General features: G+C 43.4%; 1 protein-coding gene across 1 annotated transcript in view; it reads right to left on the bottom strand.

Annotated features, from left to right (window-relative positions):
* Positions 1 to 22059, bottom strand: part of CTNND2 (catenin delta 2) — a 784902-nt gene that overhangs the window by 371428 nt on the left and 391415 nt on the right. The window contains exons 7-8 of the mRNA XM_077749452.1: positions 21347 to 21457; positions 20888 to 20946 (exon numbers count right to left, since the gene is read on the bottom strand). Coding sequence (XP_077605578.1) covers positions 20888 to 20946; positions 21347 to 21457 — 170 coding nt within the window. The remainder of the gene's footprint in view (positions 1 to 20887; positions 20947 to 21346; positions 21458 to 22059) is intronic.

The raw sequence follows: 22059 nt of genomic DNA, 5'->3' as shown, positions 1-22059 counted from the left end.
AGCATCCTCTCCACTGAGGCAGACGGGGTGGGGGGCCCCGGGGGGAATGAAGGGTGTGGGGCAGCAAGGAGACATGGTTATCTAACGGCGGTGAGTGCAGAACACACACAAGAACCGATGAGGCTGACAGCGGATGTTGGGCCAGACCCCTTGGCTAACCCTTCATAGCTGATACCCATGTGGCATGCTGGGATTTTTTTTTTAATGTTTTATTTCTGAGAGAGAAAGAGAGAGAGATAGTGTGAGCAGGGGAGGGTCAGAGAGAGAGGGAGACACAGAATCTGAAACAGGCTCCAGGCTCCAAGCTGGCTGTCAGCACAGAGCCCGACGTGGGGCTCGAACCCACGAACCACGAGATCATGACCTGAGCTGAAGCCGGACACTTAGCCGACTGAGCCACCCAGGCGCCCCGGCATGCTGGGATTTAACTGTCAGATGCCTCTGAACAGCCCAAATTTGGAGCTCTCTATTCCATCCTAAAGCAACGGGGTTTTGGAATTCCTTGATTTTGCTGGTGTCTGTGGGCAGCTCTAGGTCTGTGTGCCCGTCCAAGGCTTTCACCCGTGACCATGTTAGAGCCAAGATCTTCAAAGCTCAGTGACTCTGCACTGCTTCCTTGGGATCATGTAACCCCAAGCATTATACTAGTCTCATCAAGTATATTTGAGGAAAAGCCCATTACAAAGTTTTGAAATTGCTGGCAGATAAATACATGTTTTACTGGTATACCTTACACAGGGCTGTTTTCAATTTAAGTAAACAAAACAGCATTTCTGAATGATTGGGGCAGTGCTCAGAATTCTATGAATTCAGTGTTAATAAAAATTACTGAGTGTTTTGGGGAAAGGGAAGGGATAGAGCAAGCAAGTTCCTTCCCTTTGCTAGTAATTAAATCAACTCTGATTTAGATAGCGTTCAGATGAATGATAGGTTCAAAATAACTGTTTTGCATAATTAGGTTCATTGCATCTGATTTATCAAATGCCAACATCACACTGAATATTATCTCATGTTCATATTTTCCAGGAATATATTTAAGTATGATATGTCTTGAGTTCCTGCTGTCAATTCTTCCTTCTTCTGGAGGCTTTGTTCATATTGCCAAAGACTTACCAGCTTAAAATCAAGGAAACAGTCATTATATCCAAATGTTACATAGTTAAATGAAAGTTAACCATCACCGGTCGATTTAGACTTATAACTTAATCATGCTCCTTGATTCTAAGTCTCTAAAAACATGCACCAAGAAAGCAACAAAACTACCTGATGGTCCTCTGAGTGGGGACAGGATGTGAGGGCCTGTGTGAAAATCCTCTATAACCAGCATTTACTGGGGATGAGGAAATTTTTACTGGAACCATGATTCAAACATTAATAACCGAGGGTCCTAGGCAAGGAACAAGAATCCTAAAGCCTACCTTAGCACTGCTTTTAATGTTTTTTTTGCAAAGATTTCAGGAATGAATGAGGTCCAAAAAGAAGGACTGAAATGACCAAGAAAAGGTGCAATACTTTTTAGAAAGGGATATAGCATAACTTAAATCTGCAAATTTACAGATCGTAACGATCTGCTAATCCAGGAGGAAGCCAGCAGCATGGAGAAATAATCACGTAGCGGAAAGGGCTTGTCACGTTCCTCCACACCACAGTTTCATTGGGTCAGAGTCCAGCAGGCACTGTTTTCATTTGACCAGCAATATGAAATATTTATCATTTTTAGACTGATGTGCAAATGAATTTTTACATGCTAAGTTTTGTATCTGCCATTTATATGTACCAGGCTAATCCCTATTCATCAACAGATTCGTTCCTTCAACATATATTTTGTACCAGGTATCTGGGCAACTTCAAGAAGTTGAGGACACTGGGGTGCTTATGACAGACAAGGTCCCTGGCCTTGAAAATAAGTCATCACACTCAAACAGGGATAAAGATAAAGACATTGAAGAAAAGTAAAGCAGGGTAAGGAGACAGCAGACAAAGTGCTGGACATACTGTTTTGATAAGGTGGTCAAGAAAGTTCTTTTTGCTTCTCTGGCATTTCAGCAGAAAACTTCCTAAGGTCAGAGAAAGCCATGATGCAGGAAGATCCACGCGTTTCTCAGACAGAGGGAACCGGCCATGAGAGCAAAGGACCCCCTTAGTAAGAGATTCATTTCACGGTATTTATAGAAGTGATTTTATAGTAGCTACTTAATCCATATTGTCTTCAAAAAGAAACACAGTGTATGGACTCTTCATGAGTTCAGACTACAACTGGTTGTAAGAACTGAACAGATTTCCTTTTTAGCTCAAAATCTCACCATCACAGTATCCGCATGTATCTCAAAGGGATGTGGGATATTCAGTGGAAGGTCACACACAAGTTCATGAGAGCTGCGCAATCAGAGATTCAGCTGAAATTTTACATACACATATGTATATATGTGTAATACACACACACATAAACACACACACATAGCCTTTGTATTTTTGTTCCTTAGAACATGATTAATTCTCAAATTTTCATTTGCCTTTCCACGAAGAATTATCTGGGGAACTCTTTGAAAGGCTGATTCCCAGACATAGCCCCGAAAGATTTGGACTTGGTCTGTCTGAGCAGGGAGAGGCAGGGTGTGTTTAATCTACTGTAGAAATCACACTGAGAGGCCCCCTGTTTTAGATAAGATAGAGAGAGAGGAGATAGGCATATTCAAAAGAAAGAAAGAAACCCCTAATATGTGGCAACATTCAATTTATCATTTTTTGCTTTCTTCAAATAATATAATTTACTAACACATTATGCCAATTACTTTACCAGACAGAATGAAACGAATTCATACGGGTTTTCATTAGGACCCACTTACATTCTTTTATTTCTATAATAACATAACTTATGACCTTCTAATTTAATATGAATTCACTTGCTTTTACAAAGAAATAAGTGTTGCATGTTTTCATCTGGGAATATTAATATTAGGTTCTTAAGGACACACTACCATTATCTGTTCTTTTCAAATCTGAGAGCTGGTTTCAAATGCTCACTGGCAAAGCGGGCACCTGGGTGGCTCAGTCGGTTAGGTGTCTGACTTCAGCTCAGGTCATGATCTTACAGTTTGTGAGTTCAAGCCCCATGTCAGGCTCTGTGCTGACAGATCAGAGCCTGGAGCCTGCTTTGGATTTTGTGTCTCCCTCTCTCTCTGACACTCCCCTGCTCATGGTCTCTCTCTTTCTCAAAAGTAAACAAACATTTAAAAAATTTTCAAATGCTCACAGGCAAAGAAATGGAAAGAGAAAAATAAGGACCCAAATGGCATAGCAATTAGGTGGCCAGAGCAAGCTGACTGGGTATTTGTAAACAGGTGGCACAGACCTGTGGTTTCATTTCTAACCAAAAGAACTGTATTCAGAAGTACTTCTTATGCTATGAAGAAAAGGCCAAAGTAAAATCTAGGAATTCAGGTTTCTTAAAAATTGTGAATCCAGTTCAACATCGATGTTTGTTAGTGAAACTACATCTTAGAAGTGCAAAATAGAACTTTTTTTTTTAAGGGCATTTATTTTGAGCGAAAAGGTATGGGCAGAAAAGGAGAGGGGAGGCAGAGAATCCCAAGCAGGCTCACGCAGACAGCACAGAGCCCGACACGGGGCTCCAGCTCACAAATTGTGAGATCATGACCTGAGCTAAAATCAAGAGTCAGACACTTAACTGACCGAGCCACCCAGAAGCCCCCAAATAGAACTTGTGAAGAGAACTGTGGTTTCTGGAACAGTAGCAGATTTTCCTCTTGCAAGTTCCCACTCTACTCCTTCTCCCACTGAATACTCTGATTTCAGGGACATGATCCCTGCTGATATACGGGCATCACTAAGCACTGTGGCCAGGCAGCATAGCCCATGCAGGCAGGTAGCCTGTGCTTTGTGACAGTTGATGGCTCTGGAACAGTTATTCTGTCGATTTGGAAGCTCTTAAAACTTCTAGCCCTTGATATTTGTCATTATTAAACTCAAGAGAGAAACATGATATTAGCAAATAAGCACTTTTAGAAATTTTTAAAAAGCCATTTTGGCTAAGGATATTATATCATAAATGTGTGCTAAGTAAATTGCTCAAAGATGCAAATATTGCATTTTAGATCTAAGGAATACTTTGCCATAATAAAGACTTGTTTAATTCTGGGTTTTTGCTTTGACTCAAGTCAAAATTCCAACATCTACTCCCTACTCTTATGCTAATTCACAAGTTAATTTCAGTATTTAAAAGACCCCCCAAATATTTCCTACGTATCTTGAGTCAAGTCAATGCGCTAAATTTCATTTGCAAACGATCATTAATTCATTGAATTAGTTAGACATCTTATCTCACGTTGTTGTAAATGTTAAGATATATGAACACATTTCCTATACAGGCTACAAGCCATATTTCAGACTGACGCTTGGAAGGGAAACTATTCATATATATTCAGTGATAAAATCTGCATTTGAACCTAATAATTTCAATGCACCAGACCATCTGATGGTATAAAACGATCCTTTGAAAAGTCTGTTTTGGAAAGCTTTAGAAAATGCCCTCCTGTTGTATGTATTTCATAAATCCGAGATTTTCATCTATTACAGTAACTTGGCTATCACAAATAACTTGAATGCACATACCGTCTCTGACAAGGTACACAACACAAGATTTGTTCCTGTAACTTGATGATGCATTTCCAATACAGCTTAATTATGAGATGTCACCACACCTTTCACCAAATGAACACTGTATTCTGTTTGGGCTCAAATGCTTCCCACTGAGCATATTTTAAAAGTGGAACATCACTGGTCAGGAAGTAGTGTGTACGGTGCCCATGCGATCGTGTCCCTATAATAGCAGGTGTCCTTCATTTTTTCTTGCATTTTTCTCTCTTACTACAAGCCTTTCTTTCCAAGCTGTTAGAAAAACAGACTTCTTTTGTTCATTTCCTTTTGTGACAGGCAGGCACGTGTAAATTAATGAGACAGCAATAACAGGGAATAGTGAGCAATGAGAAGTATGTTATCTTCACATTCTTAGGATGGACCGTTTCTATGTTTATTTGCAGTGAAAGGTGCGTGCTTCTGTGTCTGCAGGGGAGTGGATGGTGTCCTATGGCAAACTCAGAACACTGAGTAAAAACACACTTGTCTAAGATGGTACAGATGCTAGTGAAACACACCTGGTAAACTTAGCGGTGCTCTGGTATGTGTCCTTCTTATCTGCTTTTCGTTCATCCCAGGCGAGGGAAAGAGCTGCTCCAAATGAACCAGCCATGGATTTCAGTGTTTTCCCCAACACCGCTGGCATGAGTCCAGGTAGGGTCTGGCTCAGTAGGTTTGGGGGAGGCCCCGAGGTTCTGCATTTTTAACAAGTTCTCTGACAGCGTTGGTGCGGATGGTCCACAGACCTACTAGTTTAGCCATGGGTATGTATCTTGGTTGCTAGAAGGCTTCAACTTTGAAGCCCCGGGGACAGACATATCGGTTCCTTATCTCTTCCTGCCTTAATTAAGCAAACAGGAGTGCATCAACCATGGTGCAGGCCAAGGGTACAGCCAGATGCTGACCAGGCTGATGGGGCATCAGCAAGCTCATGGGAAGCTGGGTCCAGCAGGTGGCTGTGCTGGCCACCACGTGCAGGCATCGTACTGGCTGCCATGGGTTGCCTTGGCCTGTGGGTCAGGCTTCCACATGTGGGCTGCTACAGAGTGATGGATGATCTTAGCTCTAGGTGGCCGAGGCTCAGGCACCGAGGGGCATATAAAAGCCCATCTTGCCTATAGAAGGCAGACTTTTTACATATGGGTGGACCAGAAAGTTTCTGCTGCTATTGCTATGCTTGTGGGCAGGCTCTGGGGAAGCAAGTCTGGGTTCCCCGCGTGCTTTGGTGCCTCCGTGCACACCTATGTATGGGTTCAGCTCAGTGCTCCTCAGCCTTGGGAGGACAGACATGGCATTTACCTGGAAGCCTTATTAACAGTATTAATTTTGGGGGCCCCTCGAGACTACTGAATTAGGACCTGAGGGGATGGGCCCAGGGAACAGAAGGATTCAAACACTCTCCAGGTGTTTCTAAGACAGGATCTAGCTCTGGATGGTTAGGGACAGGCCTGGTAGACTTAGGGTCAATGTAGAGTCAAGGATTGGTCCTCAGCAGGGCCCTTAAGACTGGAGATTTAAAACACTCACAGGAATATCAGGTTGGGTGGGAAGGCAGTAACTCTCCTTGGAGGAAGGTGTAGGTTCTGAACTTTGCAGGAAGGCAGCAAAATCTCTGAGAGTGAAAAGTACAGGGTGGTGTCTGTCCACTTATGCTATACGCTGTGCTGCAATTAACTTCTTGTTGGGAAGTCCTCCAAGTTCACAGACTGTCGACATGCGTAGTGTGGAGGACATTTCCTGCCTCTCCCATACATCCCTTCACCTCTGTGGGTCTCCAGAAGATGTGTTTGGGTTGGACACAGTGCGGTTTTGGGGAAAAGGACATTTAGGCTGGGAGTTGCCTGATTTTCTACATCAGGTGAGGGTGGGGTCCTTGCAGTGACAATCACATATCCTGTGAACACTTAGGAATCTTTCTAAAAATAACGTCCATGTAATAACAACTATTCAGATAAGAGACAGTCCCAGTGAAGCTGACAGAATGACTCCCTGAAACAATCCACCCAGACACCCCAAATCCTTCTCAGCTGACACCGGGAAGATACAAAATTGGCAGGGGTGAATCATGAATTGTAATACCTTTGTGCAGAGGGGCAACATAACCTGACTTTGGACTTGCCATTAAAGTCAAAACTTTCAGATTAACTTATAAACAAGTTTGATCTGTGAATGTTATGTTTTACTCAGGAGGGCCTCTTGTTTAAAATTTGCTTCGGACCCCATCTCCGCCCTGAGAGAAGCTTTTGGCTGCCATGTTCTGAGTAAAACGGACCAAGAGCCAGGCTCACCACTATCTTATGGTCCTAATTAACTACCGATGCAGAGCGATCTACGATTTGGTGCTTTATTAATTAGTCACTTACCAGAGTTTTTAATGGCTACTCTCATATTCACACAGATACTCTTCTCTATCAACAAGGCAGATAAAATTCGATGAGTGTCATTTTATTTCTCAACAGCTGCTTCTCAATACCCCACCGGTGCAATACTGGAACAATACATCTGTAGACTGGCTTCAGGACCTAATTACTATGGGTAATTATGGATATTTCCATGGAAAGAAGCCAGAACAGGGTGCTCCTGACCCATCTTTTTTTGTTTTCTTTTGTTTTTGAGATACAAAGTAGGACAGACAGACCAGCTTCGGCTGCAAGGGACCGGAGGTCTTCAGAACCGAAGTTGAATTTTCATTTTCTGTGTATGTGCCCCTCAAAGGGCACCGATGAAATTCTCAGTGTAAAGACAAGGAGAAAAGTTTCAGCCGATGCAAGTAGGCTTAAGTAGTTTTCTTCATTAATTGGTTTAAATAGTTTGAACTATACATGAACTAAGATGTTTTGTATCTCAACATTCCAAACACAGGGCTTTTTGCTAACTTTCTGTTAGATACACTATAGACAGGCTGTGCAAATTCCTTTTCAAAACTTACTTAGCTTTTGTAATGCAAAGTTCAGATGTATTCTCCCTGTATCATTTTTCCACTTGTTTATATATCTTACTGACAGCCACAGAGAGCTCTGGTGTTAATTCCAGAAGAAGAGACCATTAACTTTCAACATCATTTATGGGGGGCGGGGGAAATGGCAAGCAAATTGCTTCACAGATTACTCATTCTCTATATTTACATTTTATAAAGTCTTTGTGTCAACACTTTATTACATTTTCATTATTTTACTCAACATACTATTTGGCATATAAAAAAAGGTTTGAGAAGAGAGATTATGCTGTGTAATAAACAGTTCTGAGCAGGATTAAAATTTTTCCTTGATTCTGTTCTGGTTAAAGGCTTTCATAATTGTGTCTATGGGTTTTAGAATCCAATTAGTAATGCATTATATATGCATTATTATTTGGATACCAGTTACATTTATTAAAACATTAAATCCCTAATACGAGCACTCTGATGAGACTGATGTATAGTTGTAATTTCCCCGCCCTATTTTTCATCCATTTTCTTTATCCAAAGAAGTTACCACTAAACCACCAATTGGTATGGCACAGCAGTGATGTACGTGATGGTTTTCCAGCCCAGAAATCCACCTGTGTTGACTCTTGCAGTCCAAAACAAATACTACATATTTGCTAGAAGGCTGTCAAGGTGAAGGGGGCTGTTTGGGGTCATGTCAACTATAACCAACTAATTGGCTCAGCCACGGAGGGGACTGTAGTATTATATGCTTCTAACCAGCTGAGCTTAAGACCTGATAGTACCTGCGTGCTTGTGTGTGTGTGTATGTGTGCGTGTGTGTGTGTTATCTTCATTCTACAGAGAAATGTATACAGACTTCCCTTTGCTACATCAATTATTAAAATGAAGCTTATCTTGTAAGGGAGGTTTTGACTTTACCGCATTGTCGGTCCATTCTAGGGGAGCTCTAAGGTTGAAGCCAGAAACACTGGGGAATGCAGATATCATCTGAGGTACGGTACAGGCATAGCACCATCTGTAATGGCACAGCACCTATGTGCCCAGGCACTATCTGTAGCAGCAGAGCACGCGGGTGCCCAGGCATCATCAAGGAAGCCCAACAAGAAAAACCCATGCTATCAGGTCTATATGAAGATACTAACATAGCAAGAAGAAATTGGAGGGGCCACGAGAGTCTACTGAACAAAAATAATTAATGGTTTTCTTTGGGTTTCCTTTGCTGCCGAGTTTCTCCCTGCAGGATTGTCAGTTACAGACGCCACAGAGTAGGAATTGTCTGTTTTTATGATTTCTTCTCTGGAGCTACCCATCAAGAGCTGCTAGGGCTAGAGGTGAGCCGGTGACATTCCTCGGACTGCTCCCCATGGCTCTGTTAATGCTGCAACCAACACCTGAAAAGTACAGGAAGCCACTTTCCAAAGGATTGGGAAACTCAGAGGTGAGAGGGCGCACTTTACCTTACAGATTCTCAATATGCATTGAACCAAGTCTTTCTGGTGGCTACTTGTTAAGTTTTTAATGGTTCACTCATTCTGGGTAGAACCTGGTATTTCTCTGTATTCTCGCTATGCTAAGGACGACTTCTGGTTATCAACGGGATATAGCACTTGCACCCATAAACAGCTTTACAACAGTCATTCAAAAATACTTGTTGAAGGGGCGCCTGGCTGGCCGTGTCTCTATGTGACTCGTGATCTTGGGGTTGTAAGTTCGAGCCCCACGCTGGGTGGAGAGATTACTTAAAAATAAAATCTTAAAAAAAATGTTTGTTGAATACCTACTAGAAGAGGCTTGGTGAGGAGTTCTGAGAATGTCTGAACTCTGAAAGTCTCAGTAGCTGACAGCCCATAGTCTCACTATGGAAATGCTCTGCCAGGATTTCAAGATAATTCAAGATACTTCCTGGTTTGTAATCTAAATAAGTTCTTTGGCAATACAGAGCACTGCGATAATACATATAGACCCGTTTGGGATTAGCCTTTAGAGATTTCAGACATTTCACATTAGTTATCCACAGGAAATGCCAATTTTATATGTACATATAAAATACATATGCATTTGTGTGTATGTATATGTATAAATAATTGTATCTATGGTAACTTTTGTCATACTCATAATATATATAAATAATAAGAGAAAATGGTAGGTTATATGTATATAAATATATATAAATTTAAATATATATATTTATAAATATNGCTACAGTTTTTGCTTATAAAGTAAATATATAGACACATTTTTTAAAATTACAGAATGCACGTTGGTTAGATACAGTGGCAGGAGGGACTTTGATGCAGCCTTGGTTGCAAATTGACTCCGTTTTGAGAGATTTTAAGCTATTAATTATTTAAGAGTATGCGTACATCTACTAAAATAGCTGGTCTCCACATCATCCCTGTTGCTTAGATATAAAGAAAATAAATATTTAAAAGCATCGTATTTATTAACGTAGCGCTATCGGGTAACAATCGCCATTGAACTGATGCGCTCACCTGTAAGGTGAGTGGCAAGCACAGACGCCCGTTTGTTCACATTAACTAACACCTGTGACCTGAAAGGAGCCATCAATGAAAACAGACCCAGGAATATTTTACCTCCAATGCCCTGCTGGCTTTAAGTTCAGCACCACAGAGCCTGAGGAGCAGGAGGAACCCACGCCACAGGTCAGACGTTGGCCAGCCTTTCCCCATTGCTGAGTGCCGGGGACCCAGCCAGGAAAACGGTCCACAGTCAGGGCAGCCTAAACCCCAGCAACACAACAGCGAATGGTACATGTGTAGCCTGGCTTCCAGACCTGATTACTATGTGTGTGTCTTCACTTCTCTCTTCGCATTCTGTCACTTCCTTCCCTGATGTAATATTATGCCTATGAACAGTTTCCTGGTGGACTCCTATTTCTGCCTTACACTGATCTGATCTGTAGCTCTGGGAAGTAAGACGAGTTCTCAGGGTTCAGTACCTGCAAAACACCTGGCTGCACGTCACCTGGCCTATTTCTCAAAGAGGAAAAGGAAATTGCCTGTGAGTTGGTTCATTTAGGGGAGCCCCACAACTGGTCCCGTTTTAATCCACTTCTCTTCAAACTTCGTGCACACTGTCACTCTGCCTTCAATCCCTCATGTCTCAAAGATCACGCGCATGCTCCTGGGATCCTTAACCTCAAGGCACATGCGCCCCAATGTTCATAGCAGCACTTTCAACAACAGCCAAAGTATGGAAAGAGCCCAAATGTCCATCCACTGATGAATGAATCAAGAAGATGTGGTTTATATATACAATGGAATACTACTTGGCAATGAGAAAGAACGGAGTCCTGCCATTTGCAACAACGTGGATGGAACTCGAGGGTGTTACGCTGAGTGAAATAAGTCAGTCAGAGAAGGACAGATACCATATGTTTTCACTTATATGTGGAATTTGAGAAATTTAACAGAAGACCATGGGGAAAGGGAAGGGGAAAAGACAGTTACAGAGAGGGAGGGAGGCAAACCATAAGAGACTCTTAAATACAGAGAACAAACTGAGGGTTGATGAGGTGTGGGGGAGAGGGGAAAATGGGTGATGGGCACTGAGGAGGGCACTCGCTGGGATGAACACTGGATGTTGTATGTAAAGGATGAATCATGGGGAATCTACTCCCGAAGCCAAGAGCACACCGTATACACTGTGTGTTAGCTAACTTGACAATAAATTATATTAAAAAAAAAGTAGGATAAAAAAATGTGGTCATACCTCCTCAGAGAGAGTTCAGGAGATCAGACCCTGGACTATGTTTTATTTTGTTTTGTTTTTGTTTTAATTTCTGAGAGAGAAAGAGAGAGAGCGAGAGAGAGCGAGAGTGCGAGCATGAACAGGGGAGGATCAGAGAGAGAAGGAGACACAGAATCCGAAGCACACTCCAAGCTCTGAGCACTCCAGGCTCTGAGCTAGCTGTCAGCACAGAGCCCAGCGTGGGACTCGAACCCACAAACTGTGAGATCATGACCTGAGCCAAAGTTGGATGCTTAACCAACTGAGCCACCCAGGTGCCCCACAGACCCTGGACTATGTATAGCCTTAAGCTCCAGTTTATCTTCAGTGCCCAGGCTTGACCTTCAGGCCATCAGGACGCATGATGCCCCTGGATGCCTGTTTATAACTATTATGAAACTTGACCCTCCCACGCTGCATGCCTCTTCTTCTATCTGCACCTATCACAGGTGACTTTTGCTACATCCAATCTCAGATGCTGCCTCCACCAAGAACTGTTGGAGAGCTGATCCTCACATCAGGATGTGCCTCCCCTTTTGAGATATCCCAGCCCTTGGTCTTCTCCCCTAGGTCACATCACAACTATACAGTCTTATAATGTCACTCCCCCCCTCCTTCCACTCAAACAAAACCTCTGGAGCTATCACTTCCATCTTATCTACACCGGACATTCCAGTAGGGCATGGATGATGCCATGATTCTTCAGTAACAATAGTTATAATTTATTGAGCCCTTTTAACATGTGAGCAGGCTAATAAACAGTTGGTAGGAAGGCTCTCCATCTTATATCTCTGTAATGACTTATATAAGTGTCACAGTATGTTATCCCTACCACAAGATATAGAAACAATCTCGGAGAAGGCCCATTTTGTTCCCCAAACAGGCCAAACATAATTTCGCCTCAGGACCTTTGCACTGGCTCTTCCCTCAGCCTGGGACATTCTTCCTCAGATATGCACATAACTTCCTACCTCCTTGCTTCAAGTGTTTGCTCAGTAGATACCTTATCATGGAAAGCTTCCTGGATGTTCCACCTTCTGATATTCCTACTCTTACTCTTACTTCGTTACGCTTTCTCTCTGTGGTTCTTCTTAATATAGAATATCCTACCCGCATTAGACCATAACCTTCAAGAGGACGGGGCGCTTTGGCCTCTAGTGTGTACAGGTGTGTGTCTGCCACTTAGAACACCCAGGATAAAATAGGAGTTCAGTAAATACTTGTTGGATTGAACTCAACTGTCTAAGGCCACAGAACAAGTAAATGATGGGCCCAAACTACTAACTGATGCACCCACGTCTGGTCTCAATCCATGCTCTCTCTTAACCATTGCCTTCTGTCATAACTGTCAACAGTTATGTGTTGAGTCCTACCTTTCCTAGTTTGATAGCTTACTGCCCAGATGTCTTTTATTCCCCCCTGGGATATCTCCACAGCATCCTCTGGTCGGGATGCACTGTTCCTTGGGTACCATATTTTCCTCCTGTTTTACACCCTGACTCAGCCAGGAATATCCACCAAGTGCTGTAACTTTCCAGGATAGGGGACCTAAGGAGATCAATTTTATCAATATTTGCAGGACTGAAAATAGTACATTCTCCCTTTATATGGACAAATTGGTATAAAAATAACTTTCCTCCAGGGGTTCCGGGTGGCTCGGTCAGTTAGGTGTCAGACTCTTGGTTTCAGCTCAGGTCATGATCTCCTGGTTTGTGGGTTCGAGCCCTGCACAGAGACTGCTTGGGATTCTCTCTCTCCCTCTCTCTCTCTCCCCCTTCCCTGCGCTCTCTCTCTCTCTCTCTCTCAAAAGAAATAAACATTTAAAAAATAACTTTCCCCCAGAACGTTGAGCGCATCCCCTGATTGTTCTTCACCACCCAGTATCACTGAAGCAATCAGGTGGCGCATGTTTTCTTTCTCCAGTGGCTTTAGGGTCTTTTATGTTGGTGCTTTGAAATTTCACGATACAGAATGTGGAAATGCCCTATTGCAAGCACGGGGTCTTTCCTATGAAGGTGCAGGCCCCTCGGCTCTGAGGAATTGCTCTGTATGACTTCTTCGGCAGCTTGCTTCCCTACATTCTCTTTCTGGGACTCTCCTAACATGTTAGACCTCATGCACGTGTCTTCTGTGCGTTATTATTGCATTCTTCTTGTATTTCCTGTCTCCTTCCCTGTATGGCAACCTTCTGAGTGATTTCCTTGACTATTTCCCACTCATTCTATCACATTTTTTGTTTGGGGTGTGCTATTTTTACAGCCTATAAAGATCTTCTTGTTCTTTGATCCTCTCGTGTATCACCCAGTTCTTATTTAATAAACACAAGCTCTTCTTAAATCCTTCTCAGTACAGATCCAAAAGTTCCTCTTTGTTTTTAATCTCCTTTATTCTGTAAATTATCTGTTTCTTCTGAGACACATTTCATTTTTATTTTCTATTTTTTTTTCATGTCACTAATTCTCTCCAATTCCTCAGTAATCCTTACTAATTTATCATATTTGAGAAAGAAAAACCTGGTGGTGGCTTCTTCGACTACAACCTAAATGGAAATATCCCCCACTAAATGTCCCTGAGTTAGAATTTATAACAGGGGGTGGGGGAGGAGGGGAGGGGCATGGAGCTGGGACTGGCATTCTTCCTTGGGGATGAGAGAAAGTGAGTGAAGGACAGCCCTAGCCCCCTTACAGGCTACACACCCCCATGCCTGCGGGAAATAAACTTTATCTAAGCCGCCGGCAGCCAAATCGGAGTCTAACTTTCTCAGACAGCTTTTCCAGTTTCTTCAGGAGACCACTCCTGTTTCTCAGTTTGGAGGAAGCCATGGCTACGGGGTCGCCATCTTGGTAGGAGAAAGGATATGTGAGTGGGAGGAAGAAGCAGACTGAAAATTGTATCAAGCACTGACTTCCAGGGAGTCTTTCCATCTTTAACCCCACGTGTCTCCCCAGCTCCCTAGCTTAACCTTGACAACGGAGCCTGTCCAAGAATTTACTGAAGACAGTCAGTCTACCTCCATCATGTTGACACAACAGATTCTTGAGAGAAACCTTTTCTGTTTTAATTGCTCATCACTCCTGTCTATTTTGCTTTCTAGAAAATTCCTATCGTGGCTTGCTTTTTTTTTTTTTTTTAACATTTGTTTATTTTTGAGACAGAGCATGAGCTAGGGAGGGGCAGAGAGAGAGGGAGGCACAGAATCCGAAGCAGGCTCCAGGCTCTGAGCTAGCTGTCAGCACAGAGACCAATGCAGGGCTTGAACCCATGGACCGCGAGATCATGACCTGAGCCGAAGTCGGACGCTTAACCGACTGAGCCACCCTGGCGCCCCTATCATGGCTTGCTTTTGATGAGCTCCACCCACTGGCCTCTGTGTTCTTGTCTCTTTTGTGGCTTACCCACTGTAGTTCTGTACTTTATTTTTCAGAGGGTCTGGACACAGAGGAGGCAAACGCATGGTCAGAGTATGCCACGTTGAACCACTGTCCGAGATAAAGTATGATCAAAACCATCTAAGTGTCAGCGATACTGGAAAGGCTTTTTATAGAATTGTGGGTAAAGATGCCATGTTCCTACAAAATTACAAAAAAGACCTGTTTGCCCCATTTCAACTAGCAAGATTGCCAATGTGGTTGGTGGGAAGGGAAGGGAAGGTATTAATTTCTGTGAATCAACAGAAATCAGGTAGGCCTTTTTTGGCCACCTAGCATCCCAAACATTTACTTCCAGATTTCAGCCACTAACTTACTGCAATGGGGTGTTCAAACGGCAGCCTCCCCAAGGCAAGTTTGCCATGGACAGAAATTGGACAGAAATCAGATACCAATAGAAGTATGATCAGCCGCTGGATGGAGTGACTTCACAAAGGATGTCTGACTGCCACTTCCGTGTCTCCCGCGTTCTAGTAAAGAGGGAGGCTGTGAGACCGGGGTCAACAAGCGCAGAGAGGGTTTGCTGAAGAGATTTTAGTAACCATCCCCCCTGAGGGAAAGCCTGAAGACGGTGGGCATCCGTGGGACCACTCGGATGTGAGTTCCCTGCTGGAAAAGGAGGTTCCAGAATTCTAGAGGGCTAATGGCTGACAGAACAATCGCTTTGTTGGCGGAAGCAGGAGAGGGTGAGTGTGTCGGAACTGCCTGCACTTGCCATGTCCACTGGGGTGCGGGGCGCCAGAAGGCGGCACGCAGGAGGGAGACTGTCGTATACGCAGATCTAGCAAACATCCTGGACAGGGACTGAGCTCTGAGAGCAAGAACTTCTGAAGAAGATTCTGGGCCAGCAGAGAATGCAGCAGAGCTCCTGTGTGGCTGGGAAGGAGACCCGCGCGGGAGGTCTGGATCCAAAGCCGGCTGGAAGTTTTGGCTGCGAGTCAGCCTTAACCGCCTTTGAAAGAAGATTAAAGTGTTGATTATATCACGGGCTGATCACATTCTAATTAGTAAATGTAAACTAGACATTTTTGTTTTACTTAAGGGTGAGTGGAAGGTTCACAAAAACTGATTGAGTGTCCCCTGGCAGGGAAGGATCGCTTTTGGGAAATGCAGTTTAAAGGAGGAGGGGCAGCAAGATATCACGTTGGATCGCGACCACATCCCAAGTGTTGGGTGTTAAACGAACTCACTCATTATTTGAGTACAGTTCATGTTTCCTCTGAGAACCTGACAGTGGAAATTGCAAAGCTTTTATATGCGATTAGGCTTTTTTCCCCCCTTTTCTTTTTTATAGCAGGTGCACCTGGAACATTAGCAAGTCAAAGAATGGAATTGAAATCACCCAGGATGCAGAATTCGAGATTTACAGTATGTGATACATTCTAAATACTGAGTTTTATGTGTGCAAGGCAGAGGTAAAAAGGTGGATACTTTGACCAAATATCCTGTCCATATTAGGCCAATTTGTATGGTAATCATTGGTTAAGAACCTACATTTAATTCATTCCATTTTTACCTCAAAATAAGCTTCTAATGTTTGACTTAACTTTAATACATATTTACAACTCAGATTCCTAGGATTAATTTTGCTCTAACCCAGAAAATGAACGGATCATGCTGTTTTCTTTACAAAAGTGGATAAAAATGGATACTGGTTGAGTTGTATTCAATAAGATATTGACACATTTTTGAGATGCTTTTGCTTTCTTCAAAATCACTAGTTATTTAAATAAGCTAAAAAAACATACACCGTATCTCTCTATTCCTGGTGTTTTTCTTCAACAACAAAAATATACTGCCTCTATTCCTTATTATGTATATTTAAGAGTACAGAGAAGCCAGACTCAAAGTGATCTAGGTTCAAATCCTATCCCTGTCACTTCCAGCCAAGTAACTCTGGGCAAGGAACTGACCATTGAGTAGCCTCAGTTTCCAAATCTGTAGAATGTGGCAAAAATCACACCTACCTCCTTAAGTTGTTGGAAACTACATGAGATACAGTTTGCGAAATGTCTGGCACAGAGCCCAGCATATAGCAAATGCTTTATGTTGCAGGGTGGGTTTTTTTTTTTTTAACATAATTTTATTCATCATGCACCAAATGAATAAATTTAACTTTTAAACTATAAAAAAGAAAATTAAGCCACCTGTCTATCAAGAGAAAAGTGCAAGAACTAGTTATTCTATTTATTTAGCCTTCTTCCTCTACCATTTATTAGTGATAATTTTTGAACAATCACATTTGCACAACAATTATGTATGTGTGTGTTGAGGGGGGTTTCAATAACTAGATCTGGGAAGCCTATTCCGATGCCTTGCTGTATTTCCCTGCCTGTTTTTTCTTCTCTTTTTAATGTTTATTTATATTTATTTTGAGAGAGAGAAAGTGCATGAGCATGAGTGGAGGAGGGACAGAGAGTGAGGGAGACACAGAATCTGGAAACAGGCTCCAGGCTCTGAGCTGCCAGTACAGAGCCCGACGCGGGGCTCGAACCCACAAACTGTGAGATCATGATCTGAGCCAAAGTTGGTCACGTAACCAACTGAGCCATCCAGGCACCCCGAGGAATGGACTTTTTACTGTGCAAATACGATCATGTCAGCTGTCCGCTGGGAGGATGAGCTCACACAGCTCTTACTCCTCCTCTCCTGCTCGCCTACTCTCACCACCGGGCCCATCCGTTTCTCCCTCCGGAAACCCAGACCCGCTGCAGTCCCTACCCAGCACGCTCCCCACCTCCTCTCTTCTTGGACTTTGTCCCAGCTACCATTCCTCAGCACTTCCACTCACACCACTTGGCTCTGGAGACACCACATCAAGGACACATCAATGGCAGACATTGAACACCTACTGTAAGACGCCCCTGCAGTGTGTTCCCACAGTAACGGAAATCTATCTTATCCCAGCGCGGGGTCTAAAACTGCCCATTCATGTATCTGTTCCGAGGCTGGGTCTCTTGGGGGCAAAAGGTATCTCTCACTCATCTTCGCATGGCCCACACAGAAACTGGCATGTTTGGGGGCTCAAAAGGCCTGCTTTGTGTCCGAGGCAAAAGCAAATGACTTCTTCCTTACATATCCACGTTCGTATGGTAGGTATTATTAAATAATACAAGTTAACTTTTACTGAGCCAGGAAATGTGCTAGTACTTTATACACATTATCTTATTTATGTCTGAAATTATAAAGATAGGAAGATACTTTGTGATCCCCTGGATAAGAGAACAATTTGAATAAGGTGTGTAATATACCTAACGTTAGGGATCTCCCACAAGGCAGAGCTGGGTTTCCATTCAGGCACTGCTATATCGTCAGAAGAGATTTCGAGAAGGAGGAGGATGAGGAGTGGAGAGAAATAAAATGTTCTAAGAGGTCTTTTGATCCTGATGACCTAACACCTGAGAAATCATACTTTCCTAGGTTTGATCTGAATCACGGTGGTTTCCCAGAGAGCTGGAACTCTGAGATTTCTGGCCAGACTTTTTCAAAGTTTGGCCACTGGGAAGATCCAGAGGAAAATGTGGAAGCTGTGTTCTCTACCAAGCGCCCACTACCACTGGTGCCTTGAAATCCTCAGACAGAACTTTGAATCTCTGGAAGTGATTGTAGCAAAGCAAGAAAAACTCCCTGGAAAGGTTCTGCACATTTTTAGTCTCCAGCTTTCTTCCTCTAGTTGTTTTGTGGACCATCTCCTGCGTCCAGTAGGGTTTCACCACCACCCTGCACTGCAACTGGTCCACCAATATCATCAAACAGCCTTCCTGCGTCTTGACTTCTTAATCGCACTGGACATAGTTTACTGATCTTCTCACCTTGAGACATGCTCTTCTATGGGCTTCTAAGAAACCACACTGACCTACACTTGAGGTTCTCTCTTTATTTTGCTGGCTTCTTCTCAAGTCCCAAACATTTACACCTGTGGGGGAGGGGGTAGTTAGCATTCAGCCCTTAGACCTCTTCTCTCTACACTTAATTCCTAGGTAGTATTTTCTAGATTCATGGTCTTAATATCATCCACCTGCTTCTGTCTCCCTCATTCAGGGGCTTCTCCCCTGAACTCTGAACGACAGATCCAACGGTCTGAGTTACATGTGCATTTTGATGCTGACAGACACCACATGTTCAAAACCAAGATCTTAATATTCACTAGCACTGCCTCAATCCCAACTAGACCTCTCTGCACCTGGCCCCACCTCAGTCCATGGGGACTCCGTTCTTCTGGCTGTTGGGGCTCCCTGAGTCTTCGCTCATCTACCATCACCACCTACGCTGTGAGATAATCTGGTCAACTCCACCATATATATGCATCCAGATTACACTGCTTTTCATAACCTCCACCGCCACCATCTGGCTCAAGCTATCCTCTTCTGCTTAGATTACTGCAATAACCTCCCATTCTGGCTTTTGTTCTTGACCCCTTTCAACATATTGTCCACACCGCAGCCAAAGAGACCCTGCTACAAACTAAGTCAGCTTGTGTCACTCCTCGGCTCGAACTCTCGGCGGCTCCGGCATCCTCAAGTCCTCATCGAGGCTGACAAGGCTCTCCCTAACCTCACCTTTCGCCCTGACCCGGCTGCTCACTCTGCTGATCTCGTGCCATTTCTTTGCCCCCCTTCGCTCTGATCTGCCCCCACCCAACTTCCTGCTGTTCTTCAAACATATCAGACACACCCCCACTTACCAGAGTTGGAACTTGCTACTCTTTCTTTTCAGGATGCAGTTTCCCTGGGTATCAATATGGCCAGCTCCCTCACCTCCTTCGCGATGGACTCAAAAGTCACTTTTGAATTAGAGTGTTCCCTGGCCACTCTTACCTAAACTATTTTCCTTGCTGATTTTATGTCTTCTCCATTTGAAAGGAGGCCAGGGATTTTGGTTGATATTGATCACTGCGGGATCCCAGGGCCTCAATCAGGGCCAGCAGGTAAGAGGTACCTAATAATCATTGAGTGAATTAAGTCATTCAGTAGTGAAAATCACTACCTATCCCATAATTTTACTTCCTAGTTATCAGTGACAAATCTCCAAAATCACCACCCTGAAAATCTAAAAGCTGTTTGTCAGTTTTGACTTTAATCATGCTTTCAATTAGCAAACCAGGTGGATCCAAACTTCACAATGCCTGGTATGGTACAGAGCACACAGATTTAGCTATGGGGTCCGAAGGCTCCAAGAGCCCTGATCTCTTGCAAATACTGGAGTCTGTCCTCATACATTTTCTGGGCCATAGATTTCTAATTCCTAAATGGGGACGATGATCTTATACCACTCAAGTATTTATGCAGAGTTATGGAGTAATTTTAAACTCAAAAACCACCAGCAGTAATGTGCATGAGAAAATCCTTAAATGAATATTTAAAAGCATGAATTTTAAACAAAGTAATTCGAACATCAAACGTGTTCACTGTAGCTCTAAAACGAGGAATCATCAATGGCACATTGATTCCCACCCTCCCCTGCCAGGTAGCAAAAATGAAATACGGTCAGGACATCTGAGGGACAGATGGAAATGCAGAGGAAAAGCTAAGTCACAGGGGACTGTGCTGATCCCAGGAACGTTTTCCCTCTTTGTGGCCAGCACCTCCGGACCCCCGAACACACACATACCCATACCCCACATCAGATCCTAGAAACACTCATTCAGGCTTTTATAGCAAGCAAGCGATTTTCACAACATACTTACTTTTAAAACCTCTAACTTTAGTGACATACAGAGCAGTTAGACTTTCCGCCTGCCCCATTCACACTCCCCCAAACTCTCCAACGAACCCATACTCCCCGTTTTAACCATTAAGCAGAACAAGCACATGTTTAGGATATACATGCAGTAGGAGAAAGAACCGCAGGCTACGCTCTTGGGTTTCCTTCCCCAGGTCTGCACGGGAAATGAAATGGCCATTAGCAATGGCAGGGCTCTCAGGGACTCAGGCTCCTCCCCTGTGACCGAGGGCCACGCAGGGCTCAGTCTCGTACAAGCTCTGCAGCAGGTTCTCCACTCCTTCCGGGATTTAGTAACTTTTGCACAAATTTGTAAAACAAAGTTTCCAAACATATACACAAAGTTTCCACACACATCTCCGAGTCACTTCTGCCATCCACACCGCCAAACCTGAGTCCTTACATTTGGAGATTTTGGTTCTGCTATGGGGTTGCCATTTATGATCATCTACCTCCAAAATTCTATTAGAGAGAGAGGGGTGTGTGAGGGAAAACCTTTTCATCTCAGTACACACAGCTAGCGCAATTCGGGGGCAGCTGAATGCCAGCCCGCATCCTGTTACAGCAGGCCAGTCCACACTAGCAATTACTGGGCTGAATTAAAGAAGCCCTTGGACACCTGCCTCTTATATGCAACAAGTTCCTTCTTTCCTTTTATCCTATTTATCATGCAGTCATCTATTTGTGTCAAGAAAGGAAACATATGATCAGAGCATCTGTTACGAGAGTGACACAATTACCAAATACTTTCGTAAGAGGGAAAAAATATCAACAATAAATCCAGGTTAGTCCTCAGGTGCTTTAGGAGACAAAACAGTCTTTCAATCACAGTGCCTGGTCTAAGCTGAACATATGGTGCTACGAGCAGAGAATCACCAGCTCGGCCTGGTCTTTGACGGGCACGATGCCTACAGAAAAGTCACCTCCTCCGATCTGGCAGAGGAAAGGTTTCTTACCAGCAACCCCTCTGTCCCTACAATAAGCAGGTAATGAACTCTTGGGACTTCATTCCCAGTTCCTTTATCCCCATCGTTGGAATCTATGTAATTGCAAGGACAGGGAGGGAGGAGTCCTTTACTTTTCCCAGTAACTACATTTAGACAAAATATAAGAAATTTGAAGAAATGAGAGCCATAACAAAGTAGTAACAATTCAAAGCAATTAATCATTGGTTCCTTTCTCACTACTATTGAGATCTATGTAAACTCAACGGCTGCTTTGGGAGAAATCTCACACACACACACACACACACACACACTTTACAAGTAAATGTAGGTAACTATGAAAACTACATTTTACAGGCAAATGTAGGTGATCGCTTGGATTTTGCAATTTTATTTGCTTGGCTTCTTTTTCTGGATATTAATCAACAGGTCTGTGTGACTCTGTTAAATAGAACTTACTCTTCTGGGTGTCTAAGTTTTCAGATGGGGGGAGGGAGGGGGAGAGAGAGAGAGAGGGAGAGAGAGAGAGAGAGAAGTTGAAAGAGAGAGAGGGGTTGAGATCTAGAGAAATTAGTTGGAGAGACAGACAGCATGACTTCCCAAAGAAGTGGCGGGCCTGTCTTGGGCACTA

The sequence above is a fragment of the Crocuta crocuta genome, unplaced genomic scaffold (genome assembly GCF_008692635.1).
Source record: "Crocuta crocuta isolate KB4526 unplaced genomic scaffold, BGI_CrCroc_1.0 scaffold89, whole genome shotgun sequence".
NCBI lineage: Eukaryota > Metazoa > Chordata > Mammalia > Carnivora > Hyaenidae > Crocuta > Crocuta crocuta.
Note: the sequence above shows the minus strand (reverse complement) of the source record. Positions and strands in the feature narration are given on the sequence as shown.